The 18,919-nt window shown below is 45.0% G+C and overlaps 1 protein-coding gene across 2 annotated transcripts in view; it reads left to right on the top strand.

Moving 5' to 3' along the window:
• Positions 1-17,533, top strand: part of FBXO15 (F-box protein 15) — a 77,843-nt gene extending 60,310 nt beyond the window's left edge. For both annotated transcript variants that reach the window (XM_011975896.1, XM_011975897.1), the window contains exons 9-10: positions 7,154-7,278; positions 17,055-17,533. In XM_011975896.1, the coding sequence (XP_011831286.1) occupies positions 7,154-7,278; positions 17,055-17,324 (395 nt within the window). In that variant the 3' untranslated portion in view covers positions 17,325-17,533. The remainder of the gene's footprint in view (positions 1-7,153; positions 7,279-17,054) is intronic.
• The last annotated feature ends 1,386 nt before the right edge of the window (positions 17,534-18,919 follow it).

The raw sequence follows: 18,919 nt of genomic DNA on the forward strand, positions 1-18,919 counted from the left end.
CCACAAAAAGAATAAAATACCTAGGGGAACAAAACACACTGGGGCCTGTCGAGGGGTGTGTGTGTGGAAAGAGAGAGCATCAGGATAAATAGCTAAGGCATGTGGGGCTTAATACCTAAGTGATAGGTTGATAGGTGCAGCAAACCACCATGACGCGTGTTTACCTATGTAACAAACCTGTACGCCCTGCACATGTATCCCAGAACTTAAGAGAAAAAGAATAAAATACCTATGAATAGGAATACAGCTGACCAGGGAGGTGAAAGACCTCTGTGAGATTTATTTTGTAATTCTCTGAGAATTACAAAACACTCCTCAGTGAAATTAAAGATGACACAAATGGAAAAACATTCCATGCTGGTGGATAGGAAGAATCAGTATTGTTAAAATAGCCAGACTGCCCAAAATAATTTATAGATTCAATGTTATTCCTATCAAACTACCAGTGAAATCCTCCACAGAATTAGAAAAAACTATATAAAAATTCATATGGAACAAAAAAAGAGCCCAAATAGTCAAGGCAATCTTAAGCAAAAAGAACAAAGCTGGAAGCATCACACTTCCTGACTTCAAACTATATTACAAGGCTACAGTAGCCAAAACAGCATGGTGCTTGCATAAAAACAGACACATAGATCAATGGAACAGAATAGAGAGCCCAGAAATAATGCCACACACACCTACAACCATCTGATCTTCAACAAAGAGACAAAAGCAATGGGGAAAGGACTTCCTATTCAATAAATGATGGAGGGATAACTGGCTAGCCATATGCAGATGATTGAAGCTGGACCAATTCCTTACACCACATATAAAAATCAACTCAAGATGTATTAAAGACTTAAATGTAAAAACTAAAACTATAAAAACCCTGGAAGATAACCTAATAAATACCATTCTGGATATAGGACTGGCAAAGATTTCATGATGAAGACACCAAAAATAATTGCAACAAAAACAAAAATTGACAAATGGGACTTAAATTAAAGAACTTCTGTACAACAAAAGAAACTATCAGCCAAGTAAACAGACAACCTATTCAATGGGATAAAACATTTGCAAATTCTGCATTTGACAAAGATCTAATATCCAGCATCTGTAAGGAACTTACAAGCAAAAAAAAAAAAACCAAAAAAAACCAAAAAAAAAAAACATTAAAAAGTGGGCAAAGGACATGAACAGACAATTTTCAAAAGAAGACATACATGCTGCCAACAAGCATATGATAAAATGCTCAACATCACTATTCATTAGAGAAGTGCAAATCAAAGCCACAGTGAGATACCACCTTACACCAGTCAGAATGGCTATTATTAAAAATTCAGAAAAGTGACACAGGCTCACAAGGTTGTGGAGAAAAGGGAACACTTATACGCTGCTGGTGTGAATGTAAATTAGTTCAGCCATTGTGGAAAGCAGTTTGACAATTTCTCAGAGAATTGCAAAGAGAATTACCATTTGACCCAGGAATCCCATTATTGGGTATGTTCCCAAAGGAATATAAGTTATTCTACCATAAAGACACATGCATGTATGTGTTCACTACATCACTATTCACAACAGCAAAGACATAGAATCAACTTAAATGCCGATCAGTAGTAGACTGGAGAAAATGTGGTACATGTACACCATGGAATATTATGCAGCCATGTCCTTTACACCAACATAGATGGAGCTAGAGGCCATTATCTTAAGTGAACTAATGAACAGAAAACAAAATACTGTATGTTTTCACTTATAAGTGAAAGCTAAACATGGAGTACATATGAACACAAAGAAGGGAACAATGGATACGACCAGGTCCTCTTTGAGGGTGGAGGGTGGGAGGAAGGTGAGGATCCAAAAACTACCTATCGAGTACTATGTTTATTACCTGGGTGATGAAATAATCTGTACAAACCCCTGCAATATGCAGTTTACCTATATAACAAACCTCCACATATACTCCTGAACCGAAATAAAAGTTTAAAAAAATGCCACAGCCGCATTCAGCAACCACCATCCTGATCAGTCATCGGTCATCAACATCGAGGCAAGACCTTCCACCAGCAAAAAGATAATGCTTTGCTGAAGGCTCAGATGGTCATTAGCATTTTTTAGCAATAAAGTATTTTTGAATTAAAATATGTATATTATTTTTTAGACATAATGCTATTGCACAGTTAAAAGAGTGTAGTATAAACATAACTTTTATATGCGCTGGGGAACCAGAAAATTTATGCGACTTGCTTTTTTTGTGATATTTGCTTTATTCCTGTGGTCAAGAACCAAATCTGCAGTACATCTGAGATATACTTGTTTTTAAGTTTCCCTCTAGTACCCTGGGGAAATGCTTTTATGTAGATCCTGCATCTTTCTCCATTTATTAATACTTATTTTTGTGTTGCCTTTGTGAACAAATTCTTATTTATTATGTTTCCATATTTTGTTAGATTTGCTCTATATCCTATAGACTTTCTGTAATATACTTTCTGTTAAAATACCAGTTAAAAACTATTCAGTGCTGGCTGGGTGCAGTGGCTCACGCCTGTAATCCCAGCACTTTGGGAGGCTGAGGTGGGCGGATCACGAGGTCAGGAGATCGAGACCATTCTGGCTGACATGGTGAAACCCCATCTCTACTAAAAATACAAAAAATTAGCAGGGCATGGTGGTGGGTGCTTGTAGTCCCAGCTACTTGGGAGACTGAGGCAGGAGAATGGTGTGAACCCAGAAGGCGGAGCTTGCAGTGAGCCAAGATCGTGCCACTGCACTCCAGCCTGAACAATGGAGCAAGAATCTGTCTCAAAAAACAAAAAACAAAAACAAAGACAAAAACTGTTCAGTGCTTACTCTGTAAGACACAATAGAAAATGTCAAGGGTATGAAAATAAGGTTATGGGCCTTAGAGGTATGAAATTGTTCAGCTCTTTAGCAGCAGAACCTGATATGTGCAGGTGATCTCATGATGAAATTCTTTTTTAATGTTTTTGGGTTTTTCTTCAGTTATTTTTGTATATATCATGTTATCAACTTTTTATTCTTATAATTCCAAAAATAGGTGACTTTTTGTTCTTTCTTGATATTAACAAGTTTCTTGATATTAATTTTTTTTCTGTGTCTAGTTCAGGTTATACTCCCCAAGAATTTATAATAGGTAAAGCATTAGAAACAGTATACTCCTTTCTGAGTGGTAATTACCTAGAAAACTCAGAGCAGATAATTCATTATAGCATATTTATTAGTACTTGTTAGTACATGTTTTCTTGGTTTGTACATCTGATGACTTATTATGAAAGTAAGTGTTACAAATTAGTGTTTCTCATTTGATGAAATCTAATCAATTTTAAATTTCCTGGTTGTTTTTTCCTGTTTTAAAACTTTTTCTATCCCAGGTTATAAAGATATTCTTCTTTGTTTTTCCTACCGTTGTTATGGTTTCAGCTTTTGCATTTTGGTTTGTTATCTGTCCTTAACTGGTTTTGTGTAAATTAGAAGATAGGTTGATGTTCTTTCCCAGTGTGGATGTCCAGTTGCTTTTGTACCATTTGTGAAAAGATTTTCTTTGCTCATCGAATCATTTTGATGACTTTGTCAAAAATCAATTGCTTGTAAAAGTGTGGGTCTATTTCTGAACCCATCTATTCCATTTTATTGATCTATTTTTGTTGTTGTTTTGAGACGGAGTCTTGCTCTGTCACTCAGGCTGGAGTGCAGTGGTGCGATCTTGGCTCACTGCAACTTCTGCCTCCTGGGTTCAAGCGATTCTCCCACCTCAGCCTCCTGAGTGGCTGGGATTACAGATGCCTGCCACTGTATTTTTAGTAGGATGGTGTTTCACCATGTTGGCCAGGTGGGTCTCAGACTCCTGCCCTCAGGTGATACGCCTACCTCGGCCTCCCAAAGTGCTGGGATTACAGGTGTGAGCCACCACGCCCAGCCAATCGGTGTGTCTTTATAAACACAGTCCCACACTGTCTTGATTTCTGTAGCTCTATAGTAAGTCCTGAAGTCAACTTTTTTTTTCCTTTCCTAGATTGTTTTGGCTATTTTAGGTCCGTAGCATTTTCATATGGAGTTTAGAATCATCTTGCCAATATCATTATTTATGTAAGTATTAATTATTTGTAAACAATTTTCTCAAGTACCTGTTGGGATTATGCTTGTGATTGTGTGAAACTATAATAGGTAAGTTTGGGTAATTGGACATCTTCACTATATTGGGTCTTCTGGTCTACCAACGTGGCACATCTCCACATTCTGCTTGACAATGCACTTGGCAGTCTTTAGATAGAATATTATTATTGAGATAAAGCATAGAGGGTACTTAACACACTTAGCTTGGCATACATAATCAACTACTGTATAATGTTAATATTTATTACCGGTTCCATTCATCCTCACAAAGCCTTATCAAGTGCTATTTGTATCCGTATTTTACTGAGTTTGGAACTTGACCATGGTTATACAGTTAGTAAATGGCTGAGCAGGGTTTGGAATGGGTCTTTATGAGTCTAAAGGCCACGCTTACAGGTACAGTGTCACTGGAAACCGAGGATGGTGAGCCTCAAATTGTATTTTGCTGAATTTTGCAGATGGTCTTGTGTATTGGTAAGTTAAGATTAGAGTCTCCAAGAACAGAATTTATTCTGAATGACTTAAGGAGCACGGGAATTTAATAAAGGATATACTTGCTTATAGTCGGTCTAGGAGAGCCACACTCTGTTTATAGATGCAAAGCCGTGCTCTGTGGTTTGTCTTGTGAAACTGTCACCAGTATAGTAACCACTAGCAGCCTCTGGACCTCTGCCCCTGCCAGCATGAGGAGCAGGCCGCTGCTACTGCCTCTGCCAGCAGACGGCTCTTCCCATTCTGTGCCTCCTCTCAATGCTCATTTCCAACCCCAGGTTTGCAGGAACACATGTGTCTCATGGAAGGAGCCTGCATCACCAGTGACCTGCTTCTAAGGAGGGCTGGGAGCGGAGGCTGAGCGCGGTGCTTACAGGCTGAGCCATTATTACCTCGAGTATCGGGAAGCCGTGGCGATTCCCCAGTGCATTCTGCTTGCTGATTTCCAACAGGCATTTCTCTTGGGAGTAATATGAAAACAAACATGACCATCTGAATCTGCATTGTAAATTCCTGGCTAGCAGATAATTACTTAGTGTATGTTTCACATATTTCTTACTCTGTTGTAACATAGACTCTGGACACAAAACAGGGTTTGGATCGTGTTTCTGCCATTGACCTTGGGCAAGTTACTGTTAATCTCCCTGCATCAGTTTTATCACCTGTGAATTCAGAAAATTATAATGCCCAATTCATATTATTATTTGAGGTGTTAACATATTCTTCTAAGCTATTAAGTGTCTAACTCTGTGGTTGGTATACAGTAAGTACTCAAAAACACACCTATTTTATATACACACACTTTCACACATCTGTTCCATGTGCAGATTGTTTAAATGTAGGAAGAGCTTAACCTTTCTCTGTCTTGTAAGTGGTTACAGAGGGTTGCCGGAAAGAGCTCTGACCTTTGGAGACACCACAGTGTTATAATTGTTCTGAAGTGGGAGAATACCTGGTAATAACAAAATAACAGTCTCTGCTTCCTACAGGGATTTGATGTTTATTAGCTCAGACAGTTGCCATTGAGACGTTATTGGCTGCTATACTTTGGAGTGCATTTTCTGCCATGTCCTGGGGACAAGCTGTGTGGAAGATGAGCTCCTGGTTTTCTGTAGGCACCGTCGGCTGCCTGCCTTTGCTGCACCAGTCGGAGGCCTCCCTTGATTTTGCACATGGCTGCAGTAGTGCAGGACAGAGCAGAGTCACATCTGGTCCATTCAGAATGTGATTACTGTGCCTCCACTGAGGCCTCGCTTTTCATACACTTCCTCCCTGCTTCCATCAAGCCCTGCCGAGGTGACGAGGTGATGAGGTGACGGTAGAGCTGTTACCCGGGAATGGTCCGTGTCATTTGGCATTTCTTCCTATGCCTGGGGAGAGTGGAAGGGAAGCTACACAGTTCTTGCTAATTACTCAGCAGTAGAGAGGAAAATGTGGGCTGCCTCTGTCCTTGGAACAGAAATAAGACGAGGAGAAACCAGCAGCGTGGCATCTGGGCGAGGAGCTCCCCTTTGCAGGCCTGGAAACCCTGCCTCTGTGTCGTCTCTCACTTAAAGGCCCTTGGCAAAGCGTGGGCTATAACCTGGTGACACTGAAGTTGGAGAACACTGTATAACATTTCTAGAACAGAGCTTTGGCTCCCAAGACAGCTTGGCTTTGGTTTTATTTTGTCTCATGAAATAATCAGGCCAGGGCTGGAGAACACTTGCTCTTTTCCATGATTTTTCCGTCTGCTTTGCCCGGTGACTTGCACCTTCCCTTTGTTCAGACACCCATCTCTGGAGAACTCTCGGGTATGAGTTGTGTTGCTGTGCCTGACGGTCGCTTCTCGGGGTGCATTCGGACAGAACCAGGAAGCTTGTGTCTGTGTGAAGCCGAGTGGTGCCGCGGCTCTCCCTGCCACAGGAGGCCTAGGGCAGCAGGGCTAGCGTGCTGCGTGGATGCGAGGGCTCCTCCACGTGGCCAGGCTGCCGTAGCTGGCTTGGAGCTGGCAGCAGAGGGCCACAGGGTTTGGCCTCCAACTAGGTGGGCATGTGCACGGACTCTCACTCAGTTACAAGCCTGTGCAGAGGTGTTTTCGTATGAGTTTTTTATTTCATATGAGTTTCTTCCATTCCTCTTCATGTTCGGCTGCTCTCCAGCCCCCTTGTTTCTTTGCCATTTCTCCACCTGCTTTCTTGAACTCTGTAATTATAGATACCGGTTTCCAGCACTGTTGGCTTACCCATATCAGAAGAACCCTTTCTTCCTTCAGCAACCACCTTTCCATCAGCGACAGGTGGCTATCCAGGCTCACCTCAGCTGGCTTCCCCGACTCACCTTTGACATCACCTTTCTGGGTACTTGTTAATGTTGCTGTCTCTGGGACACAGATGCATGGCTCTGGCCTCAAGCCAGAGGCTGGGATTGCTGTGCCCATGTAGTCCCCGTCGAGAGGCCAGGACTTACCAGGGTGAGGTATCCTCATGAAGTCACTGACTGAACGTGCTTGGCTTGTTGTCCTGCATTGGAAGACAGTGATTGAAACAATCTTATGTCTTTTCAGGAAATATTGAAAATGGACATGTGAAGCTCATTGTTATACATTTAAAAAATAACAGAGAACACCTACCTCTTATTGGAAAAGTTGGCCTCTCGTGGAAAACTGATATTTTGGATGGCTGTATAAAGGTAAAAAACAGAACCGTTTTCTTTTCTTCAAGTAACTTGATTTCTATGTAATAAAAAGTCTGTTTATATGTGTAGATGATATAATCATATACGTATGATGTTTCTTTTATAGTTCTGGATTTATTGTTCTAGTTTCTGAAGGTTGGTGCACATTCTGTTAGCCATTGACAACCAGTGGATTCACTCATGAGATGCTTATTGAGGACCTTTCATGTGTCACTGAGAGTTGGAGGGGCAGATAGTCTGCAGCAGCATTTCAGAACACTGTTGATTACAGCCCCCTACTCCCTCAAAGCACCTCTGTTTTGTGGAAAGAGAGTGGAACTGAAGGTTGGACCAGGCAGGCAGCATCTACTCAAAACATCTTGATCATCCATGTACCAATTTAAAACTTTTTGCAGTTATAAATTCATAGTCCAGGATATAGGGATTTCCTTGAACTGTTATATAAAAGATTAGCCACATGGGTGGGAGAGTTGATTTAGTGGTTGGGAAGTGGCAGGGAAGGAGGGAGGAGGAGGAACAGGAGAAAGATGTTCTCACAGTTTTGCTCTCTTCTGTCCTGTGCCCATGGCTGCTCCTGGTTCTTGTCACTCTCCGTCTTTATTTTGTGGGATGAACAAGATTTCCATGGTCCCGGGGACCAGTGGGATCAATCTCCTGTGACTGCGGGGCCTTCCTGTAACATGGCTTTATTCTGCGCTGCACGTGGGCACCGTGTTAGAACTGTTCGTGATGACGACCGGGACCAAGAGTGGTGTTATCCTGAAGCGCTGTCCCTTGAGCCACTTGATATTTGATACAATGAGATATTTTACAAATCCTATTTATTCATAGCAAATGTTTAAATTTTGGTAAAAATTATGTTTATCACACACCATATTGTTTCATGCCTTTAAGAGAACAGACCTACCTTCTTTCTTTGTCTTCAGATTTCGATAAAGCTTATAATAAAAATAGGTACTAAGATAAAATATTCACATCAAATAGACCTTGAGGATCAAGAAAGGCAGAATATGAATGTGACGGTCTTTGAAAGGGTCAGCATAATTTTAAAAAATAAATTTGTTCTGTGTTTTCTGGTAGTCCAGAGCGAGATGAGAGCAGTCGTTTAGTTCTCATTGGGAGACAAAGGGGAAATGTAGTAATTATACAAAGAAAGCTTTATCCCACTTCTGATCATTAAAAACAAAATCTCCAATGGGACTTTATGTAGGGCAGACTAAGCTACATAATGGACTAACCCTAAATAGCATCTTAGCAGCAGATGCACTCACAGATTTCTCATAGAAGTTCTCAGAGAAGCTGAAGATACAGCTTCAAAATTGGACTTTTACATGAGCTCCAAGCAGTGATTCTGTAGGTTGCTAAACCAGTGTGACTCAGGTGCACAGGTTTTTAGAAAAACAGCTTGATCTGAAAGCAGGATTTTGAGTTTTTAAGGTAGGGAATGGATTGAATGTCCCTGGACAGTTTTCCCCATAAATTCCTCCTCTCAGATGGGCTTTGGGAAAAGATAGCGAATAGCTCAAAGGCTTGTACCTTCTCCCTTGGGCCTGGAGGGAAGATGTGGTTTATTTTCTGTTTGCCTTTTATGCTCTTGGGTTCAGTATTAAGACTAAGCTGTCCTCAGAATTCCCAAAAGAATAAAAAGTCAGATCAGTGATGTCACATTCCTTGTATTTGCTGTGCAGCTCAGATATTTCTCTCCAGGAGTCTGATCACCCCAAGAATAGTGAAATGATAACATATATTTTAAGAAATTGCTTGGAAGGAGTTAAAAACTTTTTTTAAAGCATGGACAAGCTTAGAAAGTTTCTTAGGTACATATGACTTTTAAAAAAATGTAAAATAAAAACCCTACTCCTTCTGGAAATTGTAGACACAACCTCTGGTGAGGAGCTTCTACTATATAGTTTACGATGCCTGTCAGAGCATAGGCTACTGAGAAAGTGCATCACCCAAATATGATGCTGGTGGAAGGACAGAGAAGTGAGAACGTATTAACGATAATGACAGAGGATGCTGCCTGGTTGGGTCGTGTTGTTTGAAGTGATGTGCGGTCATGAAAGGACTTCTGATGTCCTTGGGACCTACTGTTCCCATGAGAATCTCCGCCTTCCTGCAACCTCAGAGTTGAGTGACCTCCAACACTTAGTGCTGTGGAGGTAATTCGGTGGAAAGTATCTTTAGCTTGAGTTTCTGGAGCAAAAACTCAACAGATCGTACGTTTATGTGGTAAATTATTAAACTTTAACATTTTTTAAAAATCACATTATAAGTAGGTCAGTTTTTTATTCCTTTTTTAAAAAAGTCAAGCTATGATATCAAATATACTTTAAAGATGCTTTCAGTGGCCATGTGTTAGTACTGAATCCATGCAGGACACTTGCTCTATAAGTGGTTACCATGCTGTTTTACAAAGTCATGTTGAACAGCTAGGCTATCCTCTCAAGGTAACCTTGCTGCGGTCTTCCGTATAAGTCAGGTAATCAAAGTGAAATACTCTCCTGCTCTGTCTCCTCCCAGTGCCTATCAGAATTTCAGACGGATGGATTTTCTTTTGGTGAGGCTTTTCCCGTATGTTTCTTTTATGTTTTTCTTTCACTCCTTGGCATCTTTGATGTTATTTTAATGTTACTTCTAAATCCGTATGGAGATTGGCATCAATTTTTATTTAGACTAGATATTTCAGTGGAGTTCTGTGGTTCTGCTTTGTGTAAGAACAGTTGAGTTCAGTAGAGCCTGCTATGGGCACATCGTGGCTCAGCATGTTGCGGGTGGCCGTGACCCATGAGAAAGCACCCTGGCCACTTTGCTTGACAAGTACTGCAGCTGCATGGGTGATTAGGGCTGCTGGTGCTGATACAACTGAGCAGCTCAGGAAGAACAGGACAGTCCCACATGTGCAAGTGCTGCCCTCTCCCCAGACGCTGAGTTTTGAGCCTGGCGTAGTTCATTGGTCCGTGGGGGTGCAGGTGAGCCCCAGACGCTGAGTTTTGAGCCTGGCATAGTTCACTGGTCCATGGGGGCGCCGGGGAGGAGAGATTTCCTCCTGCAAGGAGGGTGAGGTCCGCCGACTGCTCAGATGTGTGCCTCCTGGACTTTCAGGGTGCGAGGGACTGATTTAGGAGAGGATTGAAAACAAGCTCTGTGAGGAGAAAGAGGAAAGGGCCAGTGGGAGGAAGGCTCGTGGGAGGTTCTGACATGCATCCGCCTCCAGAAGATTGGGAGTGATTTATTCTAGAGAAGGAACCCAGTGGAGAAAGAGATGCTTCGGACAGGATGGGAAATAAGGAGCGAGGTTCTAGAGGTGAGGGGCAGCTGGCCCGGGGAGGGGTGCGAGACCCATTGTGCTGCTGCAGCTGGTGCTGAGGTGGGCCTCTTCCTAGCTGGCAGTCCTGCCTGGGGTGGGCTAGTGCCCAGGGACAGGAGTGAGAGTGATTGGGGGGCATTGGAAAGGCTGCTAGGGCAGGTCAGGAGGGGCCTTGAAACCCTCAGGAAAGAATATGGATTTTGGTGTATCTATGGATGTTGTTAAAGAGTTTGATGTGCCTATCGTGTGCTAGGCCATGTTTTAGGTTAGGAGGGAATTGGAGAACGCTGGACTTTGAGAACTAGGAGGGCTTCAGAAGAGAATCAGCTCCCAGCTCTTGATCTGGCAGCAGAGGGATTGGGAGAGCAGAAAGACTGAGACACCCACTGACGGCTTAGGGCTGTGAGCTGCGTCCTCACCAAGGAGCCCATGTGCCCCACCGGCCGCTCCTTCCTGACTTCTGCCAGCGTTTCTCCTCCGCAACCTTCTTGCAGGTGATGGGACCCAGGGCTCCACCTCCTTCCTCCCATGGGATCTAACCACCATCTCTATGCTGGTGGGTTTGGTGAGGTTGTAAGTAACACAGTCAAGTGTTAACCCAGTGGCTAAGGTCGTGCAGGGTGGTGGGATGTGGAAGATGGGTGCACCATGCAGTCCCACCTGCTGTGTTATCTCAGAGGTGCTTAGGCCTCAGAGCCTTCTCTCTAACATGGCCACAGTGGTAATGCCCATTCCAGGAGGGCTCCCGCTGCCTGCCAAGGACAGAGCCATCTGCTGGCCCTCAGTATTGGCTTCGACTCCCCCGTTCTCAGCCTCAGTGAGGCTGCAGCATAGGGTGTTTTTTCTTCTTCCCCACCTGCTCCCCACTCTGGTGTTCTCCTCGCAGCCCAGGCTCTGTGTGTGGTGGTCCCGTCATGCAGGAAGCAGTGGGTGCTGTGGAACAGGCTGTGTGGGGCTAGGCACTGCTGTTCCAGGACCACTGCAGCTGATCGCCTGGGAAAGGCATCAGGGAGCAAGGTCAGGTGTCTGAGGGGTTCCTGGGTGGTCTCACTGTGTAGCTTATCTGATGTGAGGGGCCTTAGGCTCTGGCATGCACTCTCCCATCAGGGATTAGGATGTTTCATGCTGGCTGGTGCTTCACTCGGGTCTCCTGCACAGATAGCAGCCAGTTCATGCCAGTCACTTATTAAACCATCTCATTTTTTCAATGTTTGGAATGTCTTTTTTTCCTTAAATTTCTCTAAGATACACATTTATTGAGTCGAGACACTTTGACCTGATCATACTGAGATCTGAATGGTCAGCATTTTTGGCCACATCTGATTAGTTATAACTTGTGAAAGTAGTGGTATATAGTTGCTCAGTTTTTGCTGATATCTAAGAGTAGCATTTATATTACAATTAATAAAACACGAATATGGGGCAGAAGTCATGGCATGTAATGAGCCATCCTGAAAAGATAAGCGTTAGAAGATTTTATCCTTGACGTTACTTCTTAGCTTCCTTAGAATTAAATAAAATAGTGAATGTACACTACTATTTTTCTAGAACATACAACACGTTAAAAACATGGCTCACACCATCTACCCTCATTGATAGAGGCATTAATCACAGTAGCCAAAAGGTAGAAGAAAACCAAGTGTCCATTTGCAGATAAGTGGATGAACAGACTGTAGTCTATCCATACAATCAAGTATTATTTGGCCTTAGGAAGGAAGGAAATTCTGACGCATGCTACAGTATGGAAGAACTTTGAAGACATGATGCTAAGGGAAATAAGCCAGTCACGAAAGGACAAATACTGTATGACTCCATTATATGAGGTTCCTAGAGTTGTCAAATTCATAGAGACGGGAAGTAGGATGGTGGGTGCCAGAGACTGGAGGAGGGGAAGTGGGGAGTTAGGGTTTAATGGGGACAGAGTTTTAGTTCTACAAAATGAAGAGTTCTGGAGATGAGATAGTAGTGATGGTTATACAACAATGAGAAGGTATGTAAGCCACTGAAATATAGAAGACAAGTGGTGAAGGTGGTAAATTTTATGTTTATTTTACCACAATTAAAAGATAGCTCATTCATAATATTATTGTAATAATTATCAGTATCTCCAACTGTGCCTCCTCCCCTGACTCAAGCCCCCACCTAGCTATATCTGTTCACTTGGTGGATTTAGTGGCTTGGGTTCCTCATGGACATTGTGGATTCAACATGTCTAAAATTTGCATGTTTGTTCTTCCTCATATCATCTGCTTCTGTAATGGATAAGCAAATGATTAGGAGACAAAACCTCTGTTCCTGTTACTCCCCCATTCAGATGTGAGATTCTGCTCTGCTTACCTCGTCAGTGTCTCTTCCATTTCTTCTTTCCTGGTGTTTGCTGCCCCTGATGCATTAGGGCTCCTGCTGTCCTACCTTAGTGTTTAATAACAACCAGCATCTCCATCACTACTCTTACCGCCTCCCTCCCATTTTATCACACTCATTCGTTCATTCGGCACATAGTGGCTGAGCTTCAGTGACTGTGTGCATATGCAGGTGGCCAGGGACACAATGCTGAGCTGAGCTGGCCTAAGTCCTGCCCTCATGGTGCTTAGCATCCATCTCTACCTGCACTGGCCGGGCCGAGTTGGTTTCAGCACTGCAGCTGCATCAAGTTCTGCATTCAACACACTGGTGTTTCTGCCCATTGGGTACATGGTCAGTTGAGATGAGAGTGTCAGGGAAACTTCTCCAAGGGACTGGTATTTGAATTGAATGCTGAGATGGACAAAGAGAAGATGGGGAGAGGAGCTCTCAGCAGGGGAGTCTGGGTGGCTCTTTGTCAGCTGGGGGCATGGTGTGTTCAAGGGTGAAGGGTCAGTGTGGCTGGAGCACAGATGGCAAGAGGTGGCATTGTGTGCAATGAGGTGGGATGGGCAGATGAGGCCAGGCCAGGCCTTAATGGTAGCCGGAAGGCATTTGGTTCTTTCTTGAGAGCCATGGAAAGTTGTCTCAGGGTTTTAAGCTGTGGGTGGCGTGCTCAGACTCATGTTTTGTGAAGGTGTGTCTTCTGAATGTGGAGAATGAGTGGGGGATGAGCTGGATGGCTGCCTTCTTAAAGGAAGAGCAGTCACTTGGTGTCTTAGTCGGCCTGGCCTGAGGTCACAAACCACCGTCAGCTGGGTGGCTTTTAGCACTAGAAACTTATTTCTCACCGTTGTGGAGGCTGAAAGCACCAAGGTCAAAGCATCAGCAGATGGGTGTCTGGTGAGGGCCGCTCCCTGGTTCCTGGAGGCACCTTCTAGCAGTGTCCTCACCTGGGGGAAGGAGCGAGACCTGGAGGCACCTTCTAGCGGTGTCCCCACCTGGGGGAAGGAGCGAGACCTGGAGGCACCTTCTAGCCTCACCTGGGGGAAGGAGCGAGACCTGGAGGCACCTTCTAGCGGTGTCCTCACCTGGGGGAAGGAGCGAGACCTGGAGGCACCTTCTAGCGGTGTCCTCACCTGGGGGAAGGAGCGAGACCTGGAGGTACCTTCTAGCGGTGTCCTCACCTGGGGGAAGGAGCGAGACAGCTCTGTGGGCCTCTTGTGTAAGGACCTCAGTCCTATTCATAGCAGTGTCCTCACCTGGGGGAAGCAGCGAGACAGCTCTGTGGGCCTCTTGTGTAAGGACCTCAGTCCTATTCATAGCAGTGTCCTCACCTGGGGAGCGAGACAGCTCTGTGGGCCTCTTGTGTAAGGACCTCAGTCCTATTCATAGCAGTGTCCTCACCTGGGGGAAGCAGCGAGACAGCTCTGTGGGCCTCTTGTGTAAGGACCTCAGTCCTATTGATGAGAGCTCTGCTCCCGTGACCTAATCACCTCCCAGAGGCCCCGCCTCCTGAAAACAGTCACATTGGTGATCAGATTTTAAGACACGGGGTTTGAGGGGCACAGACATTCAGACCATAGCACTTGGATTAGGGCAGTGGCAATGGAGACGGACAGAAGTAAAGCTGTTGGAAAGAGAGGTAAGAACTAACAGGACTGGGTGAGGGTTGGCGCGTCAGGGCTAGGAGGGAGGCCCCTAGAGTGACGCCCACATTTCAGGCGTGCACAGCCAGATGACTGATGATGGTTTCACCAATCCCTGGGATGAGGAGCACCAGGAGAGCTTTGCTGGGAGGGTCCTGAGTTTGGATGTAGTCCTGCTGGACTTGAGGGTCCCTTGAAAGATCCAGAAGTTGAGTATGCACTTGAATATTTAGGTCTTGAACTTGGAAAAGAAGTTCGGCTGGAGATAAACTTTTGGGAATCACAGGCACGTTGGTGATAGCTTAGGATGTGGATGTAGATGAGTTCCACTTATGGGGAGAGATTCCACAGGGTGAAAATAGGGCCTAGGACCAAGCTGTAGAAACCTCAGCAATGGGAGTGGGTAGAGAGCTACAGGGCTTGTGGGTTCTGGATGCATTTGGGGAGGTGGAATTACTCTTCATGTTTTCTTGAAAAACTAAACACTGCTGAGAGGCAGACTGAGAGATGGTCACTAGATCTAGTGGCCTTATCAAGAGATGTTCGGTCAGATGATGGAGAAAGGATACCAGGCCAGAGTGGTTTGAGGAGTGAATGGGTATTAATGGACAAATCCAGCGGAGACAGCTCTTTGGAGAGGGCTGTCTGGGAAGCCAGCAAAGAACAGGCGTCTATGGGGCCCAGGGAGGCTGTTTCTCTCTCTCTGTCTCTCTAAGATGGGAGTTACTTGAATGTGTTGAAGGCTGAAGGCTGATGGGAGGACAGAAGTAGTCACTTGAGAGAGGGACGTCGTGCCTTTGCGAGATGGGCTGTGCTGCAGCAGGAGGTTACGGGGCCACACCCGGGAGGAGCAGGTGAGAAACACATGCGAGGAGTGGTGGGTGCAGAGGAGCTGGGCTGTGGATCTGCGGTGGGAAGTTGAGGAAAACATCCTTCTCCCCTCTCTGTGAAGGCCAAGGTCCTCTGCAGAGAGCACCCTCCTAGCAGGATGTGGAGGGCTGAGGGAGGAGATGAGGCATTGTTCCATGAGGCGGAGAAGGAGCCACCCAGAGAGCCAGGGTGGGACCCTCAGGCTACGCTGAGGATGGTGCGGCTACATGGGCACCCAGCAGCTCTGTATGCAGCCCTCCCGCTGTGCTTGGTGCTCAGGTCCAGACAGATAGAAAATAACTGGGCTCCTCCAGGGCTGGGGTTTTGCTGGACCTGGTCCTCAGTTGTGATACAAGGGGAACGAGGGAGGTATGTGCATTGGCAAGAGTGTTATTCCAGCGAAGGCCAGTGAAATCTAAAGTGGAAAGGAAGAAGCGGGAGAAGGAAGGGCTGGCCGGCGGGTGGGCTAGGTCCATGGGCAGTGCTCTTCAGGCCTTTTTACATATCCACTGCGTTATGGGCATATACAAACCACACATTCATGTGCAATGAAAACAGCGTTCATGAAATGACGTTTATGCTTACTCTGTGCAATGCATGCTGACTCTGTTCTCTTTCATCTTGTTTCATTTTATTTTGACAAACAGTTGTGTCCTGCTAAGTGTAATTCAGGATGCATTAATAGGTCGTGGCTTGCAGGGTGAAAACACTGGATGAATCTGAAGTACAGTTGTAGTGGAAATCGTCTGGTGAGTCAGCTGGAAGACGAAGGTGGCAGTTAGAAGACAGGGTGCCTGAAGCGTTGACAGTGGTAGTGGACCACTTCTGGGAAGTGATGTGTCAGCGATGTGACTGTGGGAGTGAGTAACTGAGGTCAAGTCGAGGAGGAGGTCATAGAGTCGAACAGCTCAGGAGTTGAGAGTCCAGGATACTGAGGCTCCACCAGGGTCCCCACGGATGTTGGGATCACTTGGGATGACAGTGAGACTTGGAAGACTTGGGAGAGAGTGAGAGGGAGAGGCAGGCAGCAGGACTGGCACCAGAGTCCTGGAAATGAGAGTGGGCAGACAGGAGGCTGGCACATGTCGGAGATGCGCATGGAGCAGGGGTGCCGAGCTGAAGTTCAGAGCCTCGGAGAAGCAGGAGGCTTCTCAGAAGAGGGGAGGGGACCGCCTAGTGGTGGCAGTGAAGACCCGGGCACACAGCCACACTGCTTTTCAGAGTGATGCCGCCTCACGCTCGGAAGCACTGACTGGTTGTTGGTGTGATTTGTGTCACATCTGTAGCCTCTGTACTTTAAGTTCCATGAAGACAGGGACAATATCTGTGACACATTTCTCTGAGCTCCTAGTGCTAAGTAAGTCCTAAACTGAGCCCTGTGAGTGCTCCTGTGTATATTTGAGAATGAATATTAAGTGATGAGACACAAGCCCAAGTATTGTCTAGGTTATGAAGTAGGCCATGGAAAACCAATGACAGTATTCTGGATTTTGATGCCACATGCAGCATTTCTAGTCAGTTTTACAGAGTCACGATTTTCTGTGAAAATCAGGTCTGATTGACCTTTTTATCCTTGTCAATCTGTGTTTATTTTGCAGAGTTGTTCCATGATGGACGTAACTCTTTTGGATGAACATGGGAAACCCTTTTGGTGTTTCAGTTCCCCGGTGTGCATGAGATCGCCTGCCACACCCGCTGATGGCCCTAGCTTCTTGGGACAGACATACAGCGTGGACTACGTCGATGCGGAAGGAAGAGTGCACGTGGAGCTGGTGTGGATCAGAGAGACCGAAGAATACCTTATTGTCAACCTGGTCCTTTACCTTAGTATCGCAAAAATCAACCGTTGGTTTGGGACTGAATATTAGCAGTAGGTGGCAATTTATTGTTGTTATCTAGTTGTTTATTTTTGACTGGCTTTGTTCTTCGTGTTGAAAGTTAAAATAAAGCAAATCTGCAGAGTGCTGTGTGATGCCTTTCATCTCACATTAGAAATTACGATTTATGGGTCATTTTTAAGTTAATGTTTGAAAGATTCAGTTAAATTTTAAAAATAAAAATAACAGTGAAACTTCATATAAAAAGAAAAAAAGGTATTTACTTCTCTTCCGCCCTGCATTAAAATCTAAGAACTTCTGCTTAAGCAAATGATCATGTGATCACTGTGTGTGTGTGTGTGTGTGTGTGTGGTGTGTGTGTGTGTGTAGGGGTATGTTCTTATAACGGTTTTTCTTTTTCTTTATTGGTAAGAAACTCAAATGAGAAAATATACGTAAATATTAATATAAACTTCGTTGTATTCACTAGAATTAGAAAGTGCTACATTCATGACAGTCAGCAGCCATATTGGTATTTAATAAAGTGAAATAGACCAGTGGCCTCATTCACAAGGAAAGATGTATCCGAGATCGTAAGGAAGTTATAGCTTAAAAGAGCAAGGCACGGTACAAGTCCAGTGGGGACACCAGCTCTGTGTGAGTGGGGATGGAGACAGATGAGTTACCGAAACTTCCTCTGCGGAAATATTTTAAGAAAATTGACAGATGATCAGGATTCAAATAGGGGTGATAAGTATCTAAGCCTATGTTATTTTAGGGCATTTGGTTCTACGTTTGTTTTAGATTGCGTTGGTTGCTTTGATTATATTTTTATTCCCACTTGAAAGTTCCCCTCCAAGGTGGTTTTCGACATCCCGCCATGTTCCTTCTCCTCAGGCGTGCATGAGCACATGGCCCCTCTCTGTGTTTCATTCTTCTCCTGTTTAGTGACCCGGCCACTTTCTCTCTGGAGGTGTGTGTATGATGGTGAGCGTGTGAGAGTATAGAATAAAGAGCCTGAAGACAGCAATCAAGTGAAGATGGGGAACAGATATTATGTTCTTGCCCCAAAAAACGTGAGAGTAAAAAGGATTTCTGCTGCTGACACCGTCCTCTGCACTCCTGTTCTCCATGACCTTGGGCCAAAGTCCTGGGGAAGAGAGGAGTCTGAAATGCGGTCAGATGTTGTGAGCACTGGGCTGTGTTATTTCATGGTGTCACCAGTGAGGGAATGTGGAGTGTCTGCCCCAGCTAAGTGAGCATCAGGGGAGGGAGGAGCCACTGGCCTGAGCACTGAGCCCAGATGAGGACCAGGAGTCAGGAGAGGCCAGGGATGCCGAGTGCCACTTACAGAACTGCGTCGGAATACAACTACGAGAAAATGCTGGAGGCCCCCTGAGCCCCCTGGGTTAAATTGTGAGGGACTAGGTGTCCTGACAGTACTGGAAACATAGTAGAACCAGAGAAGGAGCCCTGTTCTCTACCTCCTGTTTAATGATGTTTGGATGGAGGCGGGAAGCCAGGACCTCCAGGGATGGCAGAGTGGAGCTCTGTGGACGTGAGCGCCTGCCTTCCCTGCCAGACTGCTAGTCCTGTGAGAAGGGACAATGACGACTCTGGTTCACTGCTTCATCCCCAGCACCTAG

The sequence above is a fragment of the Mandrillus leucophaeus genome, unplaced genomic scaffold (assembly GCF_000951045.1).
Source record: "Mandrillus leucophaeus isolate KB7577 unplaced genomic scaffold, Mleu.le_1.0 Scaffold16, whole genome shotgun sequence".
Taxonomy (NCBI): domain Eukaryota; kingdom Metazoa; phylum Chordata; class Mammalia; order Primates; family Cercopithecidae; genus Mandrillus; species Mandrillus leucophaeus.